The following is a 24682-nucleotide window of genomic DNA, read 5'->3' as shown; positions in this document are numbered from 1 at the left end:
TAAGACATAGTAATGTTTCATTTTATTTGATAGAAAGGCGCTTCAAAAATATTATTAACTATATACATTATTATATATGCTGTACATACAATTACATATACAAAATTTACATAATAGCAAACATCCTTCTGTTACATTTTATAGGTGGTAGTTAATAGCATGAGATAGAACTAACATATTTCATACCTGCTTTCATCCTGATCCTATCTACAAGGAATTGTTAGGTGAGAGGTGAAAAAGGATAGCAAATCACTTAATGGGTACCCAGCTCACAAACAAGTCTTCTCCACAGCGCATTCTATTAGTGTCTTGCTGTAGAACAGTCAGATTTGCAGCACTTCCCTTCAGCAGTATTTTGCCGATAACCTTATCTTCAGATTTTTTTTCAGCATCCACCCTAATATTATTTCAAATTTATTAAAGTAACTCACATGTCCTGAAATTCTCCTTAAATCAAGCTAGATTTTTTCAACCAAATGTCATTTCATTTTTCCAGTCTGATTTGTTAGTTGCTTGTTTGCCATGTTTGAAATAGATTCAGCTAATAGTACTCTCAGTTCTGGGAGAAGTACACTCAAACAGGAAAGCTATAGTCCCAGGTCAGCACACTGGGAACCTGAAATCTGTCAGCAAGGGAAAAAAATCATAAAACCACAGAATATTCTGAGTTGGAAGAGACCCATTGGGATCACTGAGTCCAACTCCTGGCCCTGCACAGGACACCCCAAGAGTCATCATGTCCCCAGGAGCATTGTCCAAACACTTCTTGAGCTCTGTCAGGCTGGTGCTATGACCAGTGCCCTGGGAAGCCTGTATCTTCCACTCCTCCTCCTAAGGCTGTTATAGGGTTTGTGTGACTGCCAGCTGCTTCCTGGAAGAAGTTGTGTCAGATCCCAAGAGGAACTGCCCAGATGCTGGGATTTTTCTGGTCCTAGTCCAATGAGGAATATTCTGCCTGTCCACCTTTTCTCTAAGCAAGGGGTAGCATACCAAAATCAAAACACAGGGAGTAGAAGCTGGCAACTCTGCCCTGTACTAGTTGCTACTGCTGAAATGTCATCTATTTCCCACTGAAGGAAGCAGGCACCCTTATCCTATGGACTTGATGGTCAGGGAAGAAGAAGGGACTAAGAGCTGCTGAACCAGCAGAGTACCAGCAACAGAATCCCTGCAAGAGAATGTCTTCCATAACTAAACAGGCTCTCCTGGAGGTCTCTTCCCTGAGCTACAAAGGAACATGGCTTCTTCCATTGCCTTTCCTACTCTGAGAGGTTAAAAAATAACAGCTTCTTTCCTGTGGATATCTTAAAAGTTGTAGTTTCATTGGCCTAAGAAAGTTATTTTGTTTTCCAAGTTAGTAGCAGCCTTAAACATCTATTTAATTTCTTCTTCTCTGCTCATGTGGCCCTGTGCTGGCCAGTCTTCATTTCACTAGGAGATCTTTCTATTTTCTCTCCATATAACTATATCTTTTTTGCATTAATATACAATAATTTTCTTTGCTCAGTTAAGCAGTTTTGCCTCAGCTGTCAAGGTGAAAGCAAGGGGAATTATGGTTCCTCATATATATTCTTTTGGTAGTACTTTAAATAATGTTTTTTTTTCTAACTAAGGGGAACTCTACTTGTATTTTTCAGTACAAGTTTTAATTACTGCATAACATGCATATATCTCATAACATCTTAAATTCAAATATATTAATATGCCTTCAATTTTTTTTCTAGACTATGGGCTTTTCATTTGTTTGAGAAAAAAAATTCTCAGGCTTCTATTTCTGTCCACTGTTGGATACTACCATATATCTAGTGCAATTTAGATATTATTTATTTTTTATTTTATATTGTTTCTTAATCTCTGTTGAGCATGTGAGCTGGAATGAAACACCTGTTATTCTTTGTCTGAATTCCTGAGATCCTGTCCACAACCCTGGTTGGGAGAGGTCGCTGGTGAGCTGCTGGCGAGTTGAGACTCCACCTTAGAAGAAGCGGGTTTGGGACACCCCTGCTGACCTTCTGGGGTGGGAGGTGGAGGAGTCAGGCAGCTGTCACTTTGCTGAAGTTGTGCATTAGCAGCTGGTGAATCATCATCCTGCTGGTCTTGTGTGCAAGGAGGAACAGCCGAAGAGATGATGCCCTGAGGAGCAGCTGTTGAACCACTGTCAAGACAATTTATAATGAAATTTGAGATATTAACATTAAATGTGCAATTAGTACTGTTCTTAGTTTCCAAGCTGCAGACTTTGTTTACTAGCTAGCTAAATTTGTTCACTGTCACATTGCCCTTTTCCTTGTTTCATCTCAGCTTCATGGATCCGAGATGGAAATTTGTCTGTCTCATTGGATTTGTTCCATATTATTTCTCTTGGATCATAATTCTACTCTGGGGAAAGGTGGAGGAGGTAAGGAAGAAAGAGCAGCAAGGGAGGAAATAAAAGCTGCAGCAACACCAGTTTTTAAAGTTAGTAACTTGTTTGGATAAATGGTTACTAAAGGTCCTGCACAACAGAATTTTCTCTACCCCTCTCTGTACTTCATTGCTGGAAGGTAGACTGAAGGAGCAGCAGTGAGATTATGACTTTTAAATTGTCTTACTTTTCTTACAGAGAATGTGTGTCATCTGAGTTAATGGAATCACCAAGTTATCTTGATTACTTAGATGGTGCTTAACTGCTTTGACAGTGAAAGAATGTGTAACAGATGTAAAAAAATCTATTATAAATGCATCAGTTCAAAAGATAGTATTCAGGCAATATCTGAATCGGTCACAATGGATGTTGGATTGGATTTTACATAAGCACTGATCAATAACAGACTTAAGGGCATTTTTAACATATTGAAAGGGCATTTTTAAAACATTGGGTTTAAATTGGAAGGTCCATAGGCAATATTAAATAACAACTCAGAATTGTTTTAGTATAGTTAAGGTTTTCCTATCAAGGCTTCAGGAATACTGTGTACATTAGAAGACTCATGAATTAGCAAAATGTATTAATCCATCTGATGAAGATAAAGATTGAAAATATTTAAGATTTTAATACTTTCAAAGAAGAAAAAAATCTGTGGTTTTGTGCTGTTATTTTTCATGTCTCTGTTAAGGGCAAGGAAAAAACACTGCAGTGAATCATTGCATACTGTATATTACAAATACACAGGACCTTTAATTTATGAAGTCTTCTCATCTCTAGGAGGAAAGCATGAACATAGTAAACTTCATTTTTGCCAGGCTGGTGCAATTGTTTATTGTTTCCAGATGGAAAAACCTGTGGAATAGCCTAACAGTTATTCTCAAGTATTTCTAAAGTAATAATTCACCAACCACTGGTAGTCCATGGACTACTACCAGGTGACTTGGAAAGGAATTTTAGAAGCAAAGCACTAATCAAACATTTGTATCATAACAGAGACAAATATCTTGGGGTGCTTCTTAGTTGTTGTTGGGTTTGTTTTTTTTTTTTTAGGGTTTTTTCCTTATGTCTTACAGTTTCAAACTCAGATTTTAAAGGCATGCAGGAGATAAGTGAACCAAGAAGAAGAAAAATGCTACTTCAGTACAGAAAGTCTAAGTAAGGACAAATCTCTTTTCCGTGTCACCGTTTCAGTCTCTAGTCCTGTTCCTTGCTGAGGCTGAGGCAGCAGCTGAGCCTGTTTAGGCTCAAGAAGGCTCGAGCTGATTTACTGTCTGATGGGAGAGTGCAAGGTAGATGAAGGCTCTTCTCAGTGGGGCTCTGTGACAGAAGCAGAGGCAATGGGCAGAAATGGAAACACAGGAGGCCCTGTGTGAACATCAGCCAACACCGTGAGGGAGAGGGAGTGGTGGCGCAGGGTGCCCAGAGAGATGTTGGAGTCTCTGCCTTTGCAGATACTCAACCAAACTGGACATGGCTCTGAGCAACCTGGTCTGGGTGACCCTGCTTGGAGCAGCAGGGACTGGACGAGCCAACCTACAGAGGTCCCTTCCAACTCCACCATTCTGTGCATTTGGAACATGTGGAAACAGCACTGTGTCAATAGCTGACTTCACTGACCGTAGCCATGAGTTTGGTATTTTGTATTAGTTTCATTCATAAGGCAAAAATGCCCCTAATAGGCAATATTTAATAATTCCTCTGACCCAGTAATTTAAACTCTTCTGGCAGTAAAGGATTGCCAGCTTAGCTCACCTACAGTACTCTTATAAATACATCCCAAAGAGGTGTGATTTTCCTTATAGTTCACTTGTGGGTTAATTGGGATACAACAGGTGACATGAAAATGAAATTGACTGGTCCATGGTGAACCAGAAATTAATAATAAATATAAATAATGTCTAATCTAAAATAAAAAAAACAAAGCAACTCCATGTGTTTCCTTCTGTTTTATCTTCCTGTTATTTAATAGTCTTATGCTGCTTTGTCTGGAACCAATAACTGTTTTGGTGCAGTAATGTATGCTTCTGTATTATGTACTTTTTTTACAAGGTTATGGAAATATTTACTGGCTTGGTAGTGCATATACCAAGTAGGTAAATATCTAAATTTTAAGACTGTTTTTACATTTTATTACTATGAAGTAATATGCAGAAATACACAGTGCAGGCATTTTTTTATGTGACTTACCAAAAACTATGTTTCTGAAAAGCACCTGAGTTAAGGTCTTTGCTTAAAATTGGCTTCTTGGTGCAATTGTTCAGTTTTTGTCCCATCATTCGCCTAATTAAAGCATCATCTGTGTTTGGAAACAACTGTTTTGTGATTCCTGCAAAATAAAGAGAAATATATATTATATATGGATTCTCCAAAAAAAGAGAAACAAGAAATGTGTGATATAAAATATATTTCTTGCATCTTTTAAAGTTCCAGCTACTTCAGCTTCCACTCTAGTTATCTCACAATCTTTACAAACTCCTTAGATTTTACACAGCTCCTGTTTTTCTTTGTGCCTTCCACATTGCTGCCTGCTCTTGGGCAGACTAAAAAGGAATTCCAGGGCCACAAGGGCTTCTGTAGCGAGTGATTTGTGCTTGCTAATCCTATGTCCTTATGTTCTGTTCTTGATCAGAGTCTTTTTCCCATTCTCATCAGTCCTTATGACTCTGAATCTTACCTTATTTTTTCTCATTAGTTTTCATTTGCAGGTGATGTCACTTTTTCTAAAAATTTCCCTTCTGTTTTGCCTGGCTATATTTTTTCAATGTAATAATAACAGGACTCAACATGAGGCATGTGATTCCTGCTCCCTTCTTTTCCATCATCTTCCCTTCCCTTGATTTCCCTGCCCTTTAATTTAATTTTATTTTGAAGTCCTACAATTTCCATCTTCTTTAAATAATCTAATTTACTAACTCATTTTCTACAGTCCTAGAACTCCCAAGCTTCCTTCTCATTTTTTCTTTTTTTCTTCTATAATGTTGACACTTTTCTGATTAAATTTCAGAGTATCCTCTTTTACCTTAACAAAGTTCTTTGATTTCTTTATAGGCTCTGTCACTGAATTCTCCACAACATGCTGTATTCCATTCTCTGATTACCTTTTCAGTTTTGTCTAGGCCCTAGTAGGATTTACAGTCATTTAGATTGAAAAAGACCATTAGGATTGAGTCCTACCATTTTTCTCATCCCATTAAATATTTTTCCTTTTTTTCAAATGTCATTCTGAAACTGTCTGATCTTTACTGCCTCTAAATATATTTTTACCATCCTACACACGTTTTCCTTTTATCTCCCTTGACTTTGGGCCTTTTTTTTTCTAACTAGATTAGAAAAAAGGGTTCTTAAGAAAAAAAGGTTTTTGCAGCTGATAACTTTTGAAACTGCTTGCTAATTTCAACAAAACTGTACTAAAGTACAGGAAGTGGAGCTAAACTGAGAAGGGAACCAAGAGTACTGCAAAGTCCAAGGGAATGGCAATTGGGGAAGAATTATAGTACAGTAATTAAGTCTATATTGTTCTAGTATTTAGTTATAGGCATGAATCCAATTAAAATTTGACTTCATATGCTCACAAAATACTCCTTTCTTTAAAGCTAATACTTCCATCTGAAATTATTTTCTGTCCTATGCACCAAATATTTTCTGCTGTAAACCTCAGCATAAATCAAATTTTGTTTGCTTCTCTGATCACTATTTCTGCCTTCTATACAGTCTCATATTGCCTCTGGCACTATTTAAAATGTCAGAATTCATAACATTCACTAAACTTCAGAACACAGCAGACATAATTTAAAATTTGATCCAAGTGTGTCCTCTTTTTGCCTTTCCTTATGTGTTATCATCATGCTCCAAGTTTGATTGTTGCAGGTTAACCTTGCAAGGGCTAAAACAATTTACAATACTACTGTTCCTGGGCTGTCACCTGAATAAAACTCACAGAATTCACACAATAGAAATATTACTACTTAGCATTTCACTGGCAGGATTTTTAACAGATGGTTTTAAAAAAGCATGTAACTGAAGAAGGAAATAGGAAGCAGCTCATCACCTGAGTAGACCAGCTGGTAAGCATGACAGCCCCTCCCTCCAAGCCCCCCTGTCAAGTCAGAGCCACACTGAGTAACTTAACAAGTCATCACCTATGATTTCCTGAACTTCATTCTGATTCATAGCTGGTTTTGCCGCTTTATCCTTTGAAGAGGAGGATTTTGCACCTGTCAGGCTGTGTGTAGCCATGTATTCATGTGTATAAAGTGCTTGCATCAAGTCATTTATAAATTTTTGAGGTTTGCTCTTGTTACAAAGTGCAATCTGCCACTTTTCGATCTTGAACTGGAAAACAAAATTGGTCACAGGCATAACAACTGCAATTTCTAGAAATATTACATACTATCAGCACCAAAATATCTTTTTCATTTTCTATTTCTAAACCACAATTTCAAAAGTAATCTCTGCAAACAGTGTGCTTGAGATAACACCACACTTGCATACTGCTCAGCATTTGGGACTGTACACACAGCTTGATTATTTTCCAGAAGGAACTGTAGGGTACAGTAAGGACCTCATGCATCCTAGCAAAACCTTCACCATCCTCATTACTCACTAGTGGAGACAGGACCTGTTCAGACATAGCAAAATCCTTCTGCTTGCTCTCCGTGCAGGCTGGCTGTGGTCCAGTTCTGGCATGGTTTCTGCACTGCCTTGGTAGCATGGCACTGTGCCCAAGCAAATATTCCTGCCTGCGAGCAGACATGCCCTAAGAACTGTGACATCTGGTCCTGGGCTTTGAGAGTGGCTTCTGCATGCAGCAGTGGTACAGCCAGAGTCTGAACTCTCCTAATAGGCAATTTTGAGCTATCTCTATGAAATAAGGCAGGCTGCTCAGAAAATTAGATCTTTTTATTTCTTAGAAGATGTTAGGTCAAATTTTGTGGTTTCCAATATGCAGTTAAAGCACACCACGATAATTCTTAACAGACTTCTTTGGATTTTAGCGCTCCATGACAACACACAGGAATGATTTGCATGGATTAGCATGACCCAATGCATAATAATGTTTACGTAACTAGTGAATGCAGACACTAGAATCATTCTTTTGGTTGTGGCTTCATTTTCTTCATGTACAGCCTCTGTGCCTTAGATTTGTCTATCATGTTCTGTTATAATTGCAGAGAATAAGGGAACTTCCCTACTCAGTATCTCTGTATACATGTGTTTCTACTTAACTGCTAGCCAGTGTCTGGAACAGGAGAAGAAACAGAGCAGCCTCCAATTACAAATTAACAGTTTTAACAGACTGCTGGTATTCATCTTAGATTATCTTTGAAATACTATTATTCCCTTTTGGCATCCAAACAATTAGGCTGGAAGTTATCCTTGGATCTTGGCATTTTCTTCATGCATCCACATTCTGCCCTTAGTCACAGATATGCAAGATCACTGAAATTAAAGTGAATTTGAGAGTGTACAGGACACTGAATAAAAGCTAATGCTTCTCATGGAAAGAGCATTCTTCACAAAAGGAGCTCATTAGTTATTATTAGCAATATATTAGCAATGATGACAAATTATTTTACTAATGGTTTATATTATGCTGTAGCAGTAAAATTTATACTGTATAAAGTTTCATGCCTGAAATTGCCTTTTAACTGACCTGTTTTTCAGTCTGTTGCTCTTCATCTTCCACATTCAAAGTTATTGGTGAGCTGGAGTTACTATGCATAGCTGCATAGGAATCTGCTAATGGATTGTGAGATGCCCTCCAAACAGCATGTGGATGCAGACTGGACGTAGATGATGTCACTCCCCCTTTGAGCAGCGCTTCAGCCATCCCTACCAGCTCCTCAAAGTGAGTGACTGCCTGTGGCAACACTGAAATCAGACGAAAAGTGAGTGGTAAAATAGTAATGGAAGCTTTCAGACTCCAATTACATAAGCAGGGATATTTTTGCAATTAGATTCCTGTCACATAATGCAAAAGACTCAAAGTAGTCAGCAAAGACATTTCATTTCCTCCTCTCTCAAATGCTTTCCTGCCATTCTGCTGTCCCCACTCATGAAGATCTGGCCTCAGTTTCTAGAAGAGATCAGTTCAGTGCAAGGAACTAAGAGGAACTATTAGTTTATGCTTATCCTGGCACGAAATAGACTATTTCTCTTTTTTCTTTTTACAATCTCAAAATCTCTACAAGTCCATAAAGCTATTGAATGTGGGCTAAGTGATGAGTTTTATCCTTCGAAGAAGTCACACAGACTTCAGAGGCTTTTTATTTTTTTTTAATCTATAGAGAATATGTTTTAAATAATCTTTCCTCAAAGTAATATTTTCAAATATAAACTTTTATTGCATCCATTAAGAAGAACCAAGGCAGAGCAAAAAGGATGCAAGAGATGACAAATCAGCAAGATACAGAATCCCTAAATTAAATAAAATACTGTAAAAGACTGAGATAATTGCTCAGGATGCAAGGTATTGACTTATATGTGTGAGAAAAGTTGTCAGACACAAAGAAAATGTTTACAAATAATATTTTAAAAGGTGGAGATGAATGATTCACACCAAGATGAATAAGTTAAGAAATGCAATGAGATGGGAAATGAAAATTATAAACAGTTGCAAAATCATCTGGCACTAAAAAAACCCCAAACAGATACCACCAGACTGTCTAGGGATGGTGTGGTGTAGCTGGCATGGGAAGGAGTAAATCCTCTATAAACCTTATTCATTCACTGTTGGTTTGAAATTCTGGATTCAATTTTGGCTGCCTCAGAGTAAAGGACAGGGACAAGTCAGAGGCACTTCAGAGATGATCACTAAGAGATGAAGAGTTCATTTACAGAGGAACAAAATTTTTCATCTCTGGGAAATAATTAAATTTGGTGCATCTGAAACTAACTCAGATTATCAGTAATGAGGAATCACCAAACTAATTAGAAATTAAGTAATTTGAGAATAAATGAAATATCAATTGATCAAGAAAGACTGCTAGTAAATAAGGTTAGTTGGAGTGGTCACTGAAGTATTTGAGCTTAGCCAATAGTTACACAGCATACAGAAAGGTTCTCTTGGGAACATCTGGCAGGATTTAGACACATTTTTCATTTCTAACTCTATGATTGCATGGCCTCTGTGTAAGACAGTAAGTGCTGCTGGAATTAAATGCTGCCATGTATCACAGACTGTGATGCTAATGGTAGGCCTTGATCATGTCAGGTGCTCAAGCATCCATAATTCCCATCCAAATGGCCTCTTATAAATCAAGCTTTTCCTGACCTTCAGGCTTTCCTCTTCATCAAAGCACTCCCAACTTTACCTTGAAGCATCACCAGGGACTGCCTTAGGCGGCAGTTTTCTCTCATGGTATCTGTCAGCTTCCTCTTGAGACTTTTAATTTTGGCACATAGTTCCACCTTGGAGAGTTGAAATAAAGGCTCTTCATCATCACTGCTACTTTCACTATATAGAAAGTTGCTTCCTGAATATGGTTCTCTCTGGAAAAAACCCCAAACAACTGTGATATCTAGAGCAACAGCAACATAAAATCAATCAATACTAACATTAAGATAGCTTGCTAAATCAAATAATTTTCTTGTTTAAACAGACTCAGTGCATTTTAAAAGATTTTACCAAACATAACTATTAGTATTCTTATTGAATTAAAAATGAAACATCAGTGCAATATGTAATTGTTAGGTACTTCTGTCTGTTCTCTATTAACCAATTTTCCAAAGCAGCTTCTTTTAGAACTGTTAACTTCACTATGGCAAAAATCCTATGCCTCCCTCAAAAATACCCTTCAGGTTGTTTTTGCTTGATACATTAAAATTGCTGAAAAGGCGTTACCTGTTTGTTAATTAAAGATGTTTCAAGTTGACTCAGGATGTTGGCAGGAGCAGATGCCTGCAATGATTTCTTTCTTTTTATATGTTTCATCATCTTCCCCTGTAAAAAGTGCATAACAGTGCCTTTGCATTCCTATAGAGCCTTTCCTTATGGTATTTCATAATATACCATAAGTTTTTATTCACTGCGCACTTGACATTCTTGGTTAGTAGTTTTAAAAAATGTATCTGTAACTTTATTAACTTTTATGTTTCCCTTGCCTATATTTTGTCACAGCAGATCTCAGTACAAGACACACCTCAGAAAACCTGCTCCCTTCCCTTTTTTACACACTAATCAGATATCTGTCTTACAGGGGAAAATGCAATGGAGCTACAAAGCATCAAAGCCTTGAATAATACTTGTGTCTTGACACAGGAAAGGACAAAATCCTTGGCCTAAGTAATTTCTCTGACAGGTTATTGTGCTGAGGTACCATGTGAAGGCTGCCTGTATTCCTACCTTTACTGTACATCCTTTGTGTGTTACATCATGAAGAATCAATAGCTACAGTCTATTTTATTCCTTTATGGACCTAACAATATAAGGCACATAAAGACATAAACTCACCTTTTCTTTATCCAGGTCACTGTCCTCACTTTCTGAGAATATCATTTCTATCCTCTTCCTCTTGCCTTTTCCAAGGACTTGTATTTTTCTAATTTCATCTGCTCGTAATATCTTTTGCATCATTTCCACCAGCTCTTGGGGGTCATCTGAAGTGATGGAAAGGAAAAAGGCCAAAGCACAGACAATCAGGCCTTAAAAGCAGGTTTCATATCAGACACATGTTCTGGAACTGCACTCACCACTCATGTACACAACTTTCACCAGGTGCTTTTCTGTCTTTCTTTCTCCCACAGGCCAGTTTACTAGTACATGCTTATTAGGTTTCAGAAGTCTTTCTAGTTCATTGTCATCACAGGGAAGGTCCTGGATCCATGAAGTCTCTCCAATTTGCAGTGAATTATCATTTACAAAATCAAACAGTGTGAATTTTTTCATTGTTAAGTGGCTTTCTTGTCACACAGACACTTCCTGAAGGATATAATAGGAAAAAGAGCAGTTACTGTATCATGCCACAGGGCTGTTACAAGAACCCTTTGAAAAGCCCCAAACAACCCTCCTTTTGCTGGATATTGGTAATTACCTTGTATGAAAATATCCTAAGAAAGTGAAAACTAGCCAGGCAGTGAGTTGTACCCCCCTTGAAAGATGGTAGATGGTCTGTTTAACACCTGTACATCAGACATTTGCCTCCAAAACTATGCACAGAAAACAGATTTCACTCACAGAGTCCTGGCTCCTGTATTACTTCTATTCAATCTGCCTGGGATCTCTACTATTACTACTACATTTGTCTCAATAAAATTTTTAGTCCAGCTTCTGACTAAAAGATACAGGTGTGGTAGAACCCAGAATGGAGGAAAGTGCTAGCTATTCATGCTATTAAGTGGGATGCATGGTTATCACTTCATGGTCAGGAAGACAATTGCAGCCACAGAACTACCCAGGACAACTGAGTGGCTGAGGTATGACACATCCTGGCAGTGGAAAACTTGATGTACAAAAGAAGTGACAGGCTAAGGACTCGAAGAGAGCTGGGCTACTTCATGAGGAATGACAGCAACAAGGAGAACCCAACCCCAAATATACACTTATATAATTTGCTTCATAAAACAATGTTTTTAAAGGAATGTGCTGTTCTGGGTTTTTTTAAGCACTGAATTTCTCTACCAGGAGAATGGAACAAGTTGTACTTTGAGCTTTATTTTCCCAATTAGGATGATAGCTTTTCATGAAAGTATAAATTCTACTGGAAATGTAGCCATTTCTTTTAAGTGTTGCCATTATATTCAGATATATTTCAGATATTTTCTACTTTAAAATTATTAAATCAATACATAGAAAATCTGATTTTCAAACCTGAGTCTTCTTTCCAGCAAACATATGGTCAATTCATAAAGGTGAAATACTTTCACAGAGCTGAAAACTCATGAATTCCTAGATGTGACGGTGTGATTTGCGATTGACTTGGCCTCAATCAGTCAAAAGCAAATTTAGTGCCTCATGAAGAGGCTGTCAAAAAAGGTAACTCAGAGCTAGAAAAAGAGAATTACATAGGGCTATTATGTCAAAGTGAGAATATCTGGCTGCACTGCTCTGTGAAGTAATGTTAATTTGTTTGCAGAAGCCCAGTTTGCCACTATTCCATGTGTCTGCTCTATGCCTCAGCAGAGCTGGCTTTCCATACAGAGGTGAACTTGTTAATTTGCCAAAGACAGCTGCAGTCTTGTTAACATGTTTACTAATACAATGGGGCAAGCAGTATAGATAAGAAATAAGAAAAGGAGTATTAAACCAAGCTTTTATACGTAATATGCTTAGTGTGATAGTAGTAGGATTGTTAAGTATTGCCTCACTGGAGAAAGGAGACGTGTTTGCAAGAATTGTTTCTTAAAGATCATAAAACATCCATCCCATTCAAATTCTGGAAGAGGAAGTAGCCTGAATATCACTGCCCAGCAAGACTCACTAGAGAACTCATTCTGCCACTGATCCCTGCTGGATGGATCCTCACACCACAGACAGGGATCATTCAAATGAATAAACATATAGACAAAACAATCAAAGGAACAAAACTTCCAGCACTGACCTCGTTATGGACAGGTAAGGTCCAAACTGGAACTTCGTGTTTGTCTGAACAACAAAATACCAGATTTGAAACAGGTGGAGTATGCAATCAGTTGGGCATCAGCATTCTTCCTTCTTTTTCAAAATGCTTTTGAGTGTATACTTCACTCAGCTTAACATTTCTCATCTGGCTCAAAGATGTTACTTCTGACTCTCATCAACCCAGCACAGCAATCTCCACCACCCAGTTCTTTGATTCTCAGATGAAGTACTTTGATATTTCCCCCCTTGGCCTTGGCAGTTGTGAGCTACTTCTTTACCCTCCTAAAAGCCCACATAAGAGCCACAGAATTGCAGCAAAGTTAGAGCTGCTAAGTCTAACAACTGATTGATTGACTTCTATATTTTTTTAATGCTTCCCTGCAGTCCTCTAACAGTTTGTCTTTTGTCTCTCATTTTGTATTAAGACAAATATTCTCTGAGCCATGGGACATTTATGTTGTCTGAACTTGTACAGGGTTAGCAAGGCAGCCCAGGATTTCCAGAGGCACACTGAACAGGCTGATCACAGCATGCAGGGCAAGTGATGATCCCCCACATCAGACACCAGGGCTAGTCACGTACACACTGTGCCAATACCGTGCACATCAGCACCAAATCCAACCTGCCTACATTTTTAAACAGCTTAAGGGAGCCAATGGAAATGCAGACTTCTGGATGTTCAGAGTCCATGAGAGCAGCCTAGTGTCACTGGTAGACACTGAAGCACATGGACAACAAAATGTCTCACACAGTCTTTACACCAGGCAAGCACCTGGATCCATGAAAATACATCTGGCCTCTTTAAGCTAAGGACAATTTTTGCCATGGTCATGGCAGGACATGGAGCTCAGCAATTTATCTACATTATATATAAAATTCTTCTGAGCTGACAAGATTCTTGCCTGTGGTCAGAGAGTGTACTAACAGCTAAACCAATTTCACTAAGGGCCTTAACAGCTGCCACATTCTCTCAGCAAGCTGAGACCGAGTATCCTGTTTGTAAAGGGACCAAGGCAGGGCAGCAACAGAAACTGACCAGGCCCCCTTTTCTCTGCTGCAGCTCTACTGAACATAAACCCAACTGCTTGTGTTGTAGGGCAAAATGATGAAATCATTACATTGCCAAATGTGAATCATCACATCAGAACAGAGTGTAGTAGTTGATTGCAAGTATTTTTATGTTATGGAGCAATGCCTTCAGCTCCTGCAGTAGACATTAATCAAACTATGTCTTTTCACAGAATTTATTGTGACAATCCATGGGCCCTGGGGATAACACCTAACTGTCTGCTGGCATCATCTCTAGCAGTGATTAAAGGGAGTGGAAAGGTAGAACGAAATGTCACTAATAAGGAAAAGGAATAGTGAAACACTTCACTTTCTGGAAGCGAAGTCCTGCAGTCTTTTCTCACCTTGACCTCTCACAGGAGTCAATAGAACCTTGTCCAAGGACTTCTGGAGAAGCTTCCCTCTAAAATCTTATTTTCCAAAACAGATCAAAGGCAAAATATAATGTGTCGTCAGAAAACAAACAAAATAACTTGGAGACTGGGATGAACATTACCAAACTTTTACTGCCTTAAAAGAGAAAGGTTGTCCAGCCACATTTGGCTCAGTCCTTGCAGAAAGGGAGGTGATTCATCTCACCCTATGACATGTGTCTAAAAGACAGCAGATGACTTCCTGCCTGGGAGAGCCTATTTCTCTCCACCAACTACTCAGTGACTATAGAGTTGGTGTGTCTCCTTACAGAAGCTGGCCTGGTGCAACCTATGTTGTATTACCTTTTAAGGTTTTGAACAGATTTTGAATAGTAGGATAGATTCCAGTAGACCAGCAGAAGTTATAGAAAGCCAAAAGAATGGCATAAGAAATCCATCAGAGTGTATCTGGTTGTCTGTTTTAAATCTTTCTAACATAGTTCTGCAAGTCATCAAGTAACATTTCTGTTACTGAATGCATAGTTCAGTGGTTCATTTGGAGGAAACATTATCATTCACAGGCATTGCCCCGTGTGCAGCTACTAACCACAAAGACATTATATGACCTTTGAAAGCCACTTTTGCTTTATAAGTTATTTAATTCTGCTATATGCTCCATTTGAAAACACTACTGAATTGAGTAATACTGAAATGCAAATTTATGATTTTTCACTATTCTAGGTCATTTGTAGAAGGGAAAAAAGGAAAAGGAAGGAGCCATATAATTTTAAAGTTCTGCAGAGGAAACATTAATTGGACTCTTAATTTTTACAAACATGTTAACGCCTTACATACTGCACAAATACTATAAATTTGTAATCATTATATCATTACTAAGCAACACAAAAAACCAAACAAGAAACCCCAGAGCCACCAAAAATCCACAAAGGTCACTTAAAGACGTATCTCACCCTTTGACATAGTCTGTTCCATTCAGCCAGAGAACTGGCAGATGGCATGCTGAGATCATTACTTCTCTTTTCTTTCAGCAAACACAGGCCAAAGTGTTACAAGTTTACAACATGAGATTGTGCACCCACTTCATGACTTTGATTCTGTTGGCTCAAAACAGGGCTTTGACATTGGTTTCACAAATCAAGGAACCGTGTCCCACAGATCAAGGAACCCAACCATGTACCACAGATCCATAATTATGGTCAATGGTCAGGCTTGCTACAGAGTTGCCTTAAATCAGTGAAGAAATGGTGAGACTGGTTGAGAAAAACATGAGATGTGCCCCTGCCTATCTTACCTGGCTTGTGCAAGGTGTAAGGACTGAACGATGCCTGGGTGAAGTGGAAGCCTCAGAGAAGCCCCAGAGAAAACCTGCACCTCTCTACCAGCCACTGTGCATAAGCAGCCTGTTACAAATGTAATCCTTTAAGGAGACAAAGATGTACTCAAAGACTTTCCAGTGAAGGTCAGACAGCCTTTACTACCACCTCAGGAGGTGGAGGACCAAAGTGTTTATTCTACCTTTTGTGCCAACTGTAAATTCTGACTGAAAATAACCAAGACACTCATGAAGCCCTATTTGCATATTAACTTTTACATCCTAAGATGCAAATAAAGAGAAGTGAAAACACACTTTACATGTACAATCATAACACTCAAAACCCTACCTATGACATAAAGGAAGGGGGTTGGGGGGTTGGGGCAAAGAAAGAAAAAAGGAGAGAGGGGGAATCACCTCTGCTTACTTGGGATTGGTTGATGGACTGTCCTCCTCCCCTGAAGGGATGCCTCTAGGTGAGCTTTGTGCCTTCAGTGCAATGTAAAGACCTGGGAATATTTTTATATTTCTATCTATATATATCAGCAATAGAGCTGTGTTACTATCACCTGCTGCAGCGATACATTGTAGTTAGTGCTATCCTACCACCAGCAATCCTGAACCTGCTTTCCTATTATTTCAGGATACTGTACTTTTTGTGAATCTGGACTGTGAACATTTTTATTGAACTCAGATCTATAGTATTGAACTGATAAACTGCACTACTTGCAAGTCTGTGATCATACAATTTCTTATTGAACTCAACCAGGCTGGTAATGCTGAGTCAGTTTTAATCAGAAGCTAAGCCATCTGATTTTTGAGGGCCAGGTGGAATGCAAGGGGATTTATTTTAGGCCAAATATCTGTAGCCTTAATGCAATACATAATAAATACACAATAAAGCTAACATTATGTACTAACATTTTATATTATTTACCCTCTGAGTTCAGCCTTCAATTATCCCAGTTTTCCTTGGGAAAAAAGCCAAACCAAATCCCAAACTTAACTGGTCTTAAAATAAATCTACCTCATAAAAACCTATTTATTTCCAATTCAGCATGATAAGTGGTAGTGACAGATTTGGTTTGTGTTATTTAGACTGTCACATTTTACATTGAACTTGTCAGAATATGAAATACAATGTTGATGAAAAGCTTGGGCTGCACTGAAGTGTCAAAGTTCCCAATAGCAAGTGTATGATGGAAAACATGACCATATTTACATAAGTTCTGTGCCCTGTTGTAGGTTCTAATTCTTTTTACCTGAAAGCAGTGTAACATTTACTAATGAATTCAGTGGAATTAGATGCTGTCAGAATACAAAACTGTGTTACTGCTCAAAAGATTTACAGTGTAACATCTTAGTCATTTCTGGGAAAAGATGATTCAAAAGCACAAATCTGCTGCTCTCAACTGAGAAATATAGAGTACAGATTTTCCAGAATCATCAGTATTGCTGTGTTCCAAATTCAGCTGGGAATCTGGGGGAGCATCTATCAGGACACTACTGCAACTCTTAAGACTATAAATGCACAGAAATGATCCCACTTCCACAGGAAGCATAAAACTCTATGATTTTATTCCTAGTATTCAAGAGGTCACTTCCTCACTGCAGATCACTATCCTGGTGTGACTGTCTGTGAAATAACCTGAGATACTTTTCTAAGAAGTGATGCTATTCATGGTAAAGCAGCAGCTCTGGCCTCATTTACCCCAATGGCCTCCTTGACTTTAGATCCTCAGCAGCATTTACAACTCACAGGATTACACAGAGAACTTGGTGCAAACCTTGTAACCACATTCTAAAATCTGTTCAGTGACCCCAGAAATTCATTAAGCCACTCTCATTTTTCACAATAGGGCCCTCACCTCATATTTTAGCAATGTAGGAGTTCTATAAAATAACACTAATACCTAAATATGCCAAAGGCCTTTGTAGGACTGTGGCTTAAATGAAACTTGAAGAAATCTATTGGAAAAGCTCTGATTTTCACATCAAATGATTAATTTTATGTGTTAAATTGAGTGATAGGAAAGGCTGAATAATAAATTTTTAAGCAGGTATATTTAGTATGTCTGGAAGTACTAAACTTTTGTTCTAACCAATCATTTTTTCAGCTATCATTGAAACATGGCATTCATTTTAATGGATTTCAAGATAAACTAGCATCATTACTGGGTTTTCAGTGCAGGATTCAGTTCTAGATTAAGATGCTTACATTTAGGTGTCACTGGTGCACCAGGTGTCTTAAGTTATTGCTGTAATCACTGGAGATGCAGGGGACAATTTGGCTTTCTAAGCAGGTGTCCAGCACCACTGTTATTGGCTTGGCCTGCAGCTGCTACTCTAGAAGTACAAATCCCCCACAGGTTTTTTTTATCACAACTGTCATCCTTTCAGGGATATCAGCCTTGAGCAGCTCCAACAGGCATGAGTATGAAGCCCCTACTCAACACAGTTAAAGCTTCCTGGAGAGCAATTCAGCTTTTTTCAACTGCTGTAGAGTTGAAAAAAAATTGAATGTAGGGTTCAATTCAGTGGTCTAAAAATAAATGCATGGTGCAATCTTAGATACCATAAGTTATCATGCCAGGCCTCCAGCTGCCTCTTCTGATGGAACAGATGTCCCACAGGGCTTGGACCCTCTTCTGTGCTTACAATAGTGGTTACTAACTCCAGGCACCTCAAATGGCACTAAACACAAATTCAGGGAAATGCATTGTTCTCTGAGCCTCGATGATTTACCTGAGTTTAAATAGGAGCCTAGATATCTCATATGCCTATAAACCATGTAGATTTATTTATCTGTATTTCAATCCCACACTCAGTGAAAGATTCATATTAAGGTAGCATGATGCCAAGTAAGATGCAGGAAGCTATCTTAATTCTACATGACAGATTAATATCTTTATTAAATAGCTATTTCACAGCTGACAGATGGAGAACTAATACTCGCTTGAATTCGCTTGTTTGTAAATGCCATGCACAACAAAATGTATTAATATACAGTCCAAGAAATAAATCTCTATTTATTGAACTGGATTAAATACCCATGCTACAGGAGTTTGAATAATCCCAAGAAAGCTCTTTCCATGCAGGTTAATATATCCAAACACTTAGAAGCAATAAATAGCCTGGAATAAGAAACAGTCAGCATGGCTCTGTGAAGTCAAACACTTGGTTGTGCTCATTATGACCTGGCTTGGGTAACCCAATACAATCCATTTTAACAGCTCCCAAATTATAAACATTAAACAATAGTGATGCATCACTTATCTTGTCTAAAGACGTTTATGGGATCATTAGAGAAAGTTTGATCACATGCAAATCTCTGCTGAGGTGCAATAACTGTGCATTTGTTCCATGCAAGAGCCCAAGCAGTCAAACTTTTCCTAAAAGGCTGAAAAAATATTAGGCATACTTTCAAATTGGATTTATTCAAACAAACCCTCTGATACCTGATATGAGAGGTTATAAGAGGATACATCTTACTCTTTTTATAAGGTAGTAGAAACTATATATTTTATTCTACCCCAAAGTCTTACTGTTGGTGGCATTCTCCCTTCAACTCTTAAAAGCAAAGAAGTGAAATAGCAGCTAGAAAATTTCAGGCTCAATTTTTAGCCAGTATTTAATAACTTAGCATCTTTACTATCTCTGCTTCTAGGTCTTTACTGGCTGTCATAGGTGAGTGATCACAGAAGAGAAGTCATGCCTGATTAATACTCAAAGTGCTTGCTCTTTTACTCCAATTTTCTTCCCCAGTTACTCTGGTTTTGCAGCATTTTGGTAGGTGGGAGGAGAAAAAAATCTGCATTACTATTAAAGGTTATGAACTAGAAAAAGAGACATATATATTGCCCTCTTACTCCAGGGAATATTACTTCAACTAAGAGTAATTCTGCATGCACTTCAGAGAATTGACAGCAATGCATCTTTCCTGCAAGGATAAAAACCTCAAAATTTTCTAGAGCTATTTTTTCTCTTCCTGTAAAATTAAATGTCTTTTTACTGTATGTAGTTCAACCTAACTTTATGAAGTAATATAATAGTGGAATGACCAGTGTTGTATATCAGTCTGAAACAATCCTTAAACAACTTTCAATTATATAGTTAAAATACTAATGAAGTGCAATTCCCTCTGGGATGCAAGGCCACATACAGATTGACAACTGCTACTCTAAACACTGCCAAAAATGAGTACAGAGCAAATTTCAATCAAGGACAAAGGGGCACACTGCTGCTATAATAAAAAAAAGTGCCATAGGAGCTTCAGCAGTATATTTCCATCTAGGCTCAAGAACAGCCTCTCTGTCTACAAAGTCAATTTATGCCTACAGGATCCCTGCTAGCATTTTTCCAGCAACACTATAAGCCATGAGTGTACAACTGTATGGCTCATTCTCCATTTGATTTACATTCAGTCTAATAAACAGAGGGAATTTAAATATGCAAGTCGTTTGAGCTGATGAACCCACAAAATAAGGACAGTTACCTCTACATACATAAAGCTGACAAGAATTTGGTTTTACATGGTCACCTAGACACCTGCAGATGGCAAAATGTTCCAGCCACAGAGGGGTTTAGTCTGTAGCACTGGAATCACAGTTTGGTCTTGAATAAATCATACAACCTTTAAATTGATAGTTCACCTTTTCTTTTCAATGAATCTGAAATAACAATACACATTTACCTAATTTCAAAGATTTTGTGAGAATTAACTAATGTTAGTGTGCCTTTTAACCATACAAAGCACTGTATGGAGTAAACAATTTAGCAAGTTTTGCAGAATGAAGATTTGTAATAACCCTGCTGATTTTAGAACATATCATTTCACATAACAGATTTCTTTTAATTGGGTTGCCTATATCAAGCCAGCAAATGTTATTCTTTCAACTAAGAAAGTGTTTTATAAGGTTTAATCATCTACCAGAAACTCTCACAACATTTCCTATGGTATGTTTAAGCTGCTACTGTAGCACTGATGGCATTATGTAATCTGTGAGTAGAATATTGAGGGGGAAAGTCAATTATTTCATCGAAGGAAGTTGATAACACTCAGTTACTATGTCTTCTGTATTTTATTTGCTTGCCTCTTTGGTTTTGACTGTGTTTACTTTGGCTCTTGTTTGATGAAGAAAAACCCAAATATTTTGTTAGAAAGTATTAGATTATTAGAGAACCCTTCTTACCAGTTGTCATTTAGGCAGAATATTTCACTCAATTATAATTAATTAGTACAAACACAGTCCTTAAAGCATAGCTACATACCACTGAAAGACATGATCTTACCCTTTCACTCACTCAGCTACTCTTCTGAAATCATTTCATGCATCATCTCGTATTCCTGTGTCCACATCAGGAGATGCAGAATGTGACCTTTTTCCCCTCAGCTCACTGGCACAGGGAGTTCTACAGCTGCAAAATGAGGTCTACAAGGCCTCAGTCTGCCGAAGCAGAGAGGTGCCTTCACAGAGCTGTGGACTACCCTTGAATCCCATGGCTCACACTGGGGGAGGCCAGCAGATCTCTGAAGACATGGTTTCTCCACTCAAAATGCCATCACATTTTCTTTTTGCAATTTTTTTTTGTCTGTCAGCCTAATCTATGGCACTCAGCTAGAATTTTTAGTTTTATTTTAAAAGGTGTGGCTGAACATCACCTAAATTATCAAGGCATATGCACTGGCCCAGAGACTGTACTGCAATTCTGCAAGCAGGACAAGGGTAAGGGAAGAAAGGATCTTTTCCTTCATCCTTGCTGGGCGAGACTGCTAAGTCAGAACAGGCTATCATGAGAGACCATCTGAAAGAATATTTGAGGTCAACACTGCCTTTTCTCCCTGCAGGGGGGCTGCTGCTGCTACAGCACATTCCCTGTTCAACCCTTACATTAAACTGCAGGAGTTTGACACAATTTCCACATGGTTTCCCTGCCTCACCAACTTGGGAAAACAGGTAAACTGCATTCAAGAGTAACTGCAACCACAGAAACATCCTCCTGTGCATTTCCACTTCCAGTTTGCTGGGCACTTCTTTGTAGGTTATCTGAAACAGAACTTCCCTTTTGGATCCCTCTGACCAAATAATTATCACCACCTCCTCCCTCAGCATTGCTCAAGTGAAAGGCAGCTTCCCACACTGCCACCAAAAGCTTCACCTGTGCCAGTGACTTTGTCACTGCTCTGTTTGCCTCTGGTCCCCATCAAAACAAGAATCTGTAGGACCCTCATCCCACCTGCTCACAACTCTGCAAAAGTGCACTCATATTATGTGTACTCTGAAATGGCAGCAGGACCCCTTGCTTATTGCAGAATCAATAACTGCCTTCTTGGATTATAAAACACTTAATTCCACTTCTCAACAGCTTCTGACCTCCCCTCCCGTTCCACTCCCCATTATCACAGTTAGTCTCAAGGATTTGTTACCTTCTTTTACTTCTTCTCTGCAATGGCTTCACCTCCAGGATTTCCCTTCTGAGGTCAAATCTCAGATGAAAGGTTTTGTTTTAACCTTCTCTCTTCATTTCTTTTGTCTTCTCTGTTTATCATCCTTAAGATTTAGGAAAAGTCCCCTAAAAAACAATCTGTAAAGAATCTTAGATTAAAAGTGTGAGACATATACAACTTCTCTTAAATTCTCTTTATTACTATTTGGGGAAAGAAAAATCTACCCACATATAATTTGCTTATTTTTAATGTGTAGTAACTTTAGCAAATTAAACTTTATTTGACATGGAAGTAATATTCTAACCATACTACCATACCCTGCAGTACTTAACAAGCACAAAGCAGTAATGAATATAAAGAAAGCCAGAGCAGCAATTTGGTGTGAGATAGTTGACTCAAAAGCCTGGAGCAGCAGCTCTCTGAAAAATCATGCATGTCAGCATTTCTTGTACTAAATTGTACTCTCTTTCACATTTGAAAAAAAAAAATTAAGCAGCTGTCATGAAATTTATTATATCCTTTTGGAAAAACATTATCCTCAAGACACCAGTGAGCTCTAACTCTTAGAAGGGAAAAGCTATAAACCTTAAACTAAAAAGCTTTCACTAGAGATTTGTCTGTCAGATGATTTCTACACACCGGAGAACAATGTGAAAAGAACTGCTCCCCCTCAGCTCTCTGTGATTTACCATGCAGTCACTGCCGTGCTACTTTTGCTCTATCATCCCACTCTGAAACAATAAATCAGTGCAGAGCTAAAGGTGTCAAAAAGTTTCCTGCTCCTGCAATATCCTGCAGCATGGCACTGCAGCACGATGCCAGGAGGATCACACCAATTCCCTTCATGTTTCAGTGAGGTAACGTGGACTGCTTGAATAATCTCCAGGTAATCTGCATTAAAACCATTCTACTGCAGTGTACTGCGGTATTAGGAAAGATTTCAATATTGCACCACGTGATGCAACACAACCTTACAGCATTTGGCAGTTTCCAGGCAGTGGAGAAAGCTTTGAATCCATGGCTGCAATGTAGCAACTTTCCATTTTACAAAGTAATAGGGCAGACTATTTTGGCTTACTCTTGATGTAGAGAATGAAACAATATGAAAATCCTGGAATAAATTATTATAGATCCAAATCCCCATTTTTTTTCTTTTTTATCTTTCTCCCCTTCTCCCGCAATCATGAGCATCTTTCGATGATAACAGATTTCCTTCACCTTAAGGGTACAATAAAGTGTTACATTGTTATTAACCTTAAGGGTACAGTAAAGTGTTACAATGTTATTAGCCCAGTGATAAATTAATTTTACTAATCTAGAGATTATTTTCCCAATTCTTATTTAAACTACCACAGATACATTTCCCTCTGCCTTTCCAGCTTGCATATTTTTTAGTTTAACTTAAATGTACACGTATGCTTTTCTGCAGCTATATATGCCAGTCATATATGCTTTATATGCCAGTCATATAAAGCAGTAACCTTTCAATCTTTCTCCAATATTTACACAGAGATTTTAATTATTACTATGAAGTTTTGGAAATATTCCACATATTTATGGGCTCACATCAAAGATACATGAAATGCAGATGAGTTTTGCCTTGAATGAGCTTTCCCCCCAGTAACGTGAATAAATGCAAAATGGTACCTGGCTATATTTTCAGCTAGTAATTTTTTTTTTTCTGTGTGTCTGTGAGGGAGTTTAGAACTGCATTTCCAAACACCTCTGAAACAGTCTCTGCAAGTCTGGACTGTCACAGCAACAACTACAGAGGTAGAAACAGCGGCATAGGTGAACTCGTGTTACCATCCGCATTAGCGACCTGCACATGGCAGGATTTTGGTGCTGCACCAGCTGCGGCCCGGCGGCGAGGGAAGGGCACGGGGCTGACATTGGCTGCAGCGCCCTGCAGCTTCCCGCAGGGCGAGGGTCCTGCAGGAGCTGCTCTGCAGCCCCGGCGCCTTTCCTTGGCGAAGGGCACGGCCGGCAGCGCGCACGCCGCCCGTCCCGCTGCATCGGGACACGGGGCAGCACCGCGCCTGGCCGGGGCCCTGGTCACCTCGCAGGGTGGGTCTCAGTATCGTTTCCCAGTCCCTTCCCCCGCCAGGAAACCGGCCTCGACCGACACCTCGGGTCCAGGGTACGCACAGACCCCCTTCCCCACGGACCTGCGTGGCGGCCCACACCCCGCACCCCTCAGTCGCAGCCCCTCTTTTCCCACCGGGATCCCCCGGTACCTCGCAGCAGCCATTTTCCGACGCCCTCGGCAGCTCCAGCGGTGATGTCACCCGCCGAATCTCCTCGGCGGCGGGATGCACCGCTCCGTGCTCCTTCCTCCCTCCCGACGCCAGCGGCACCTTCTTCTTCTTCCTTCTGCTCTCCCTCCTCCTCCTCCTCCTCCAGGAGCCGCCCCGCCCCGCCGTGCCCGCGCCGGCTGCCATGCGGCGCCCGGCCCCGCCCCGCCGCCGCTGCCCGCGGCCGCTCCGGCTCTGCCCGCCGCGCTCCCGCTGCCGTG

General features: G+C 39.2%; 1 protein-coding gene across 4 annotated transcripts; it reads right to left on the bottom strand.

Moving 5' to 3' along the window:
* BEND6 (BEN domain containing 6) lies at positions 1 to 24554 on the bottom strand. Of its 4 annotated transcripts, XM_064412249.1 has the most exons (11): positions 24405 to 24553; positions 22147 to 22304; positions 12946 to 12989; positions 11099 to 11327; positions 10860 to 11005; positions 10251 to 10349; positions 9721 to 9898; positions 8061 to 8278; positions 6547 to 6739; positions 4595 to 4733; positions 1 to 2155 (listed from the first exon to the last, which is right to left on the bottom strand). In XM_064412249.1, exons 4-11 carry the CDS (start codon positions 11292 to 11294, stop codon positions 1888 to 1890), a joined length of 1437 nt encoding a protein of 478 aa, XP_064268319.1. In that variant the 5' UTR covers positions 11295 to 11327; positions 12946 to 12989; positions 22147 to 22304; positions 24405 to 24553; the 3' UTR covers positions 1 to 1887. The 4 variants fall into 4 exon arrangements, with proteins under 4 accessions (XP_064268319.1, XP_064268318.1, XP_064268320.1 ...); XM_064412248.1 differs by lacking the exon at positions 12946 to 12989; XM_064412250.1 differs by lacking the exons at positions 10251 to 10349; positions 12946 to 12989 and having other exon boundaries at positions 24405 to 24554.
* Positions 24555 to 24682: the final 128 nt, after the last annotated feature.

Source organism: Passer domesticus, chromosome 3 (assembly GCF_036417665.1).
Source record: "Passer domesticus isolate bPasDom1 chromosome 3, bPasDom1.hap1, whole genome shotgun sequence".
In the NCBI taxonomy this organism is placed as follows: domain Eukaryota; kingdom Metazoa; phylum Chordata; class Aves; order Passeriformes; family Passeridae; genus Passer; species Passer domesticus.
Note: the sequence above shows the minus strand (reverse complement) of the source record. Positions and strands in the feature narration are given on the sequence as shown.

Bases quoted from the DNA above. Each gene is read 5' to 3' on its own strand.
- BEND6 (XM_064412249.1), bottom strand. From the start codon at position 11,294: ATGAAAAAATTCACACTGTTTGATTTTGTAAATGATAATTCACTGCAA. The intron at 11,006-11,098 runs GTGAGTGCAGTT...CCATCACTTCAG, and splicing joins GAAAGTTGTGTACATGAGTG to ATGACCCCCAAGAGCTGGTG. The intron at 9,899-10,250 runs GTAACGCCTTTT...GGTTTTTTCCAG, and splicing joins CATCTTTAATTAACAAACAG to AGAGAACCATATTCAGGAAG.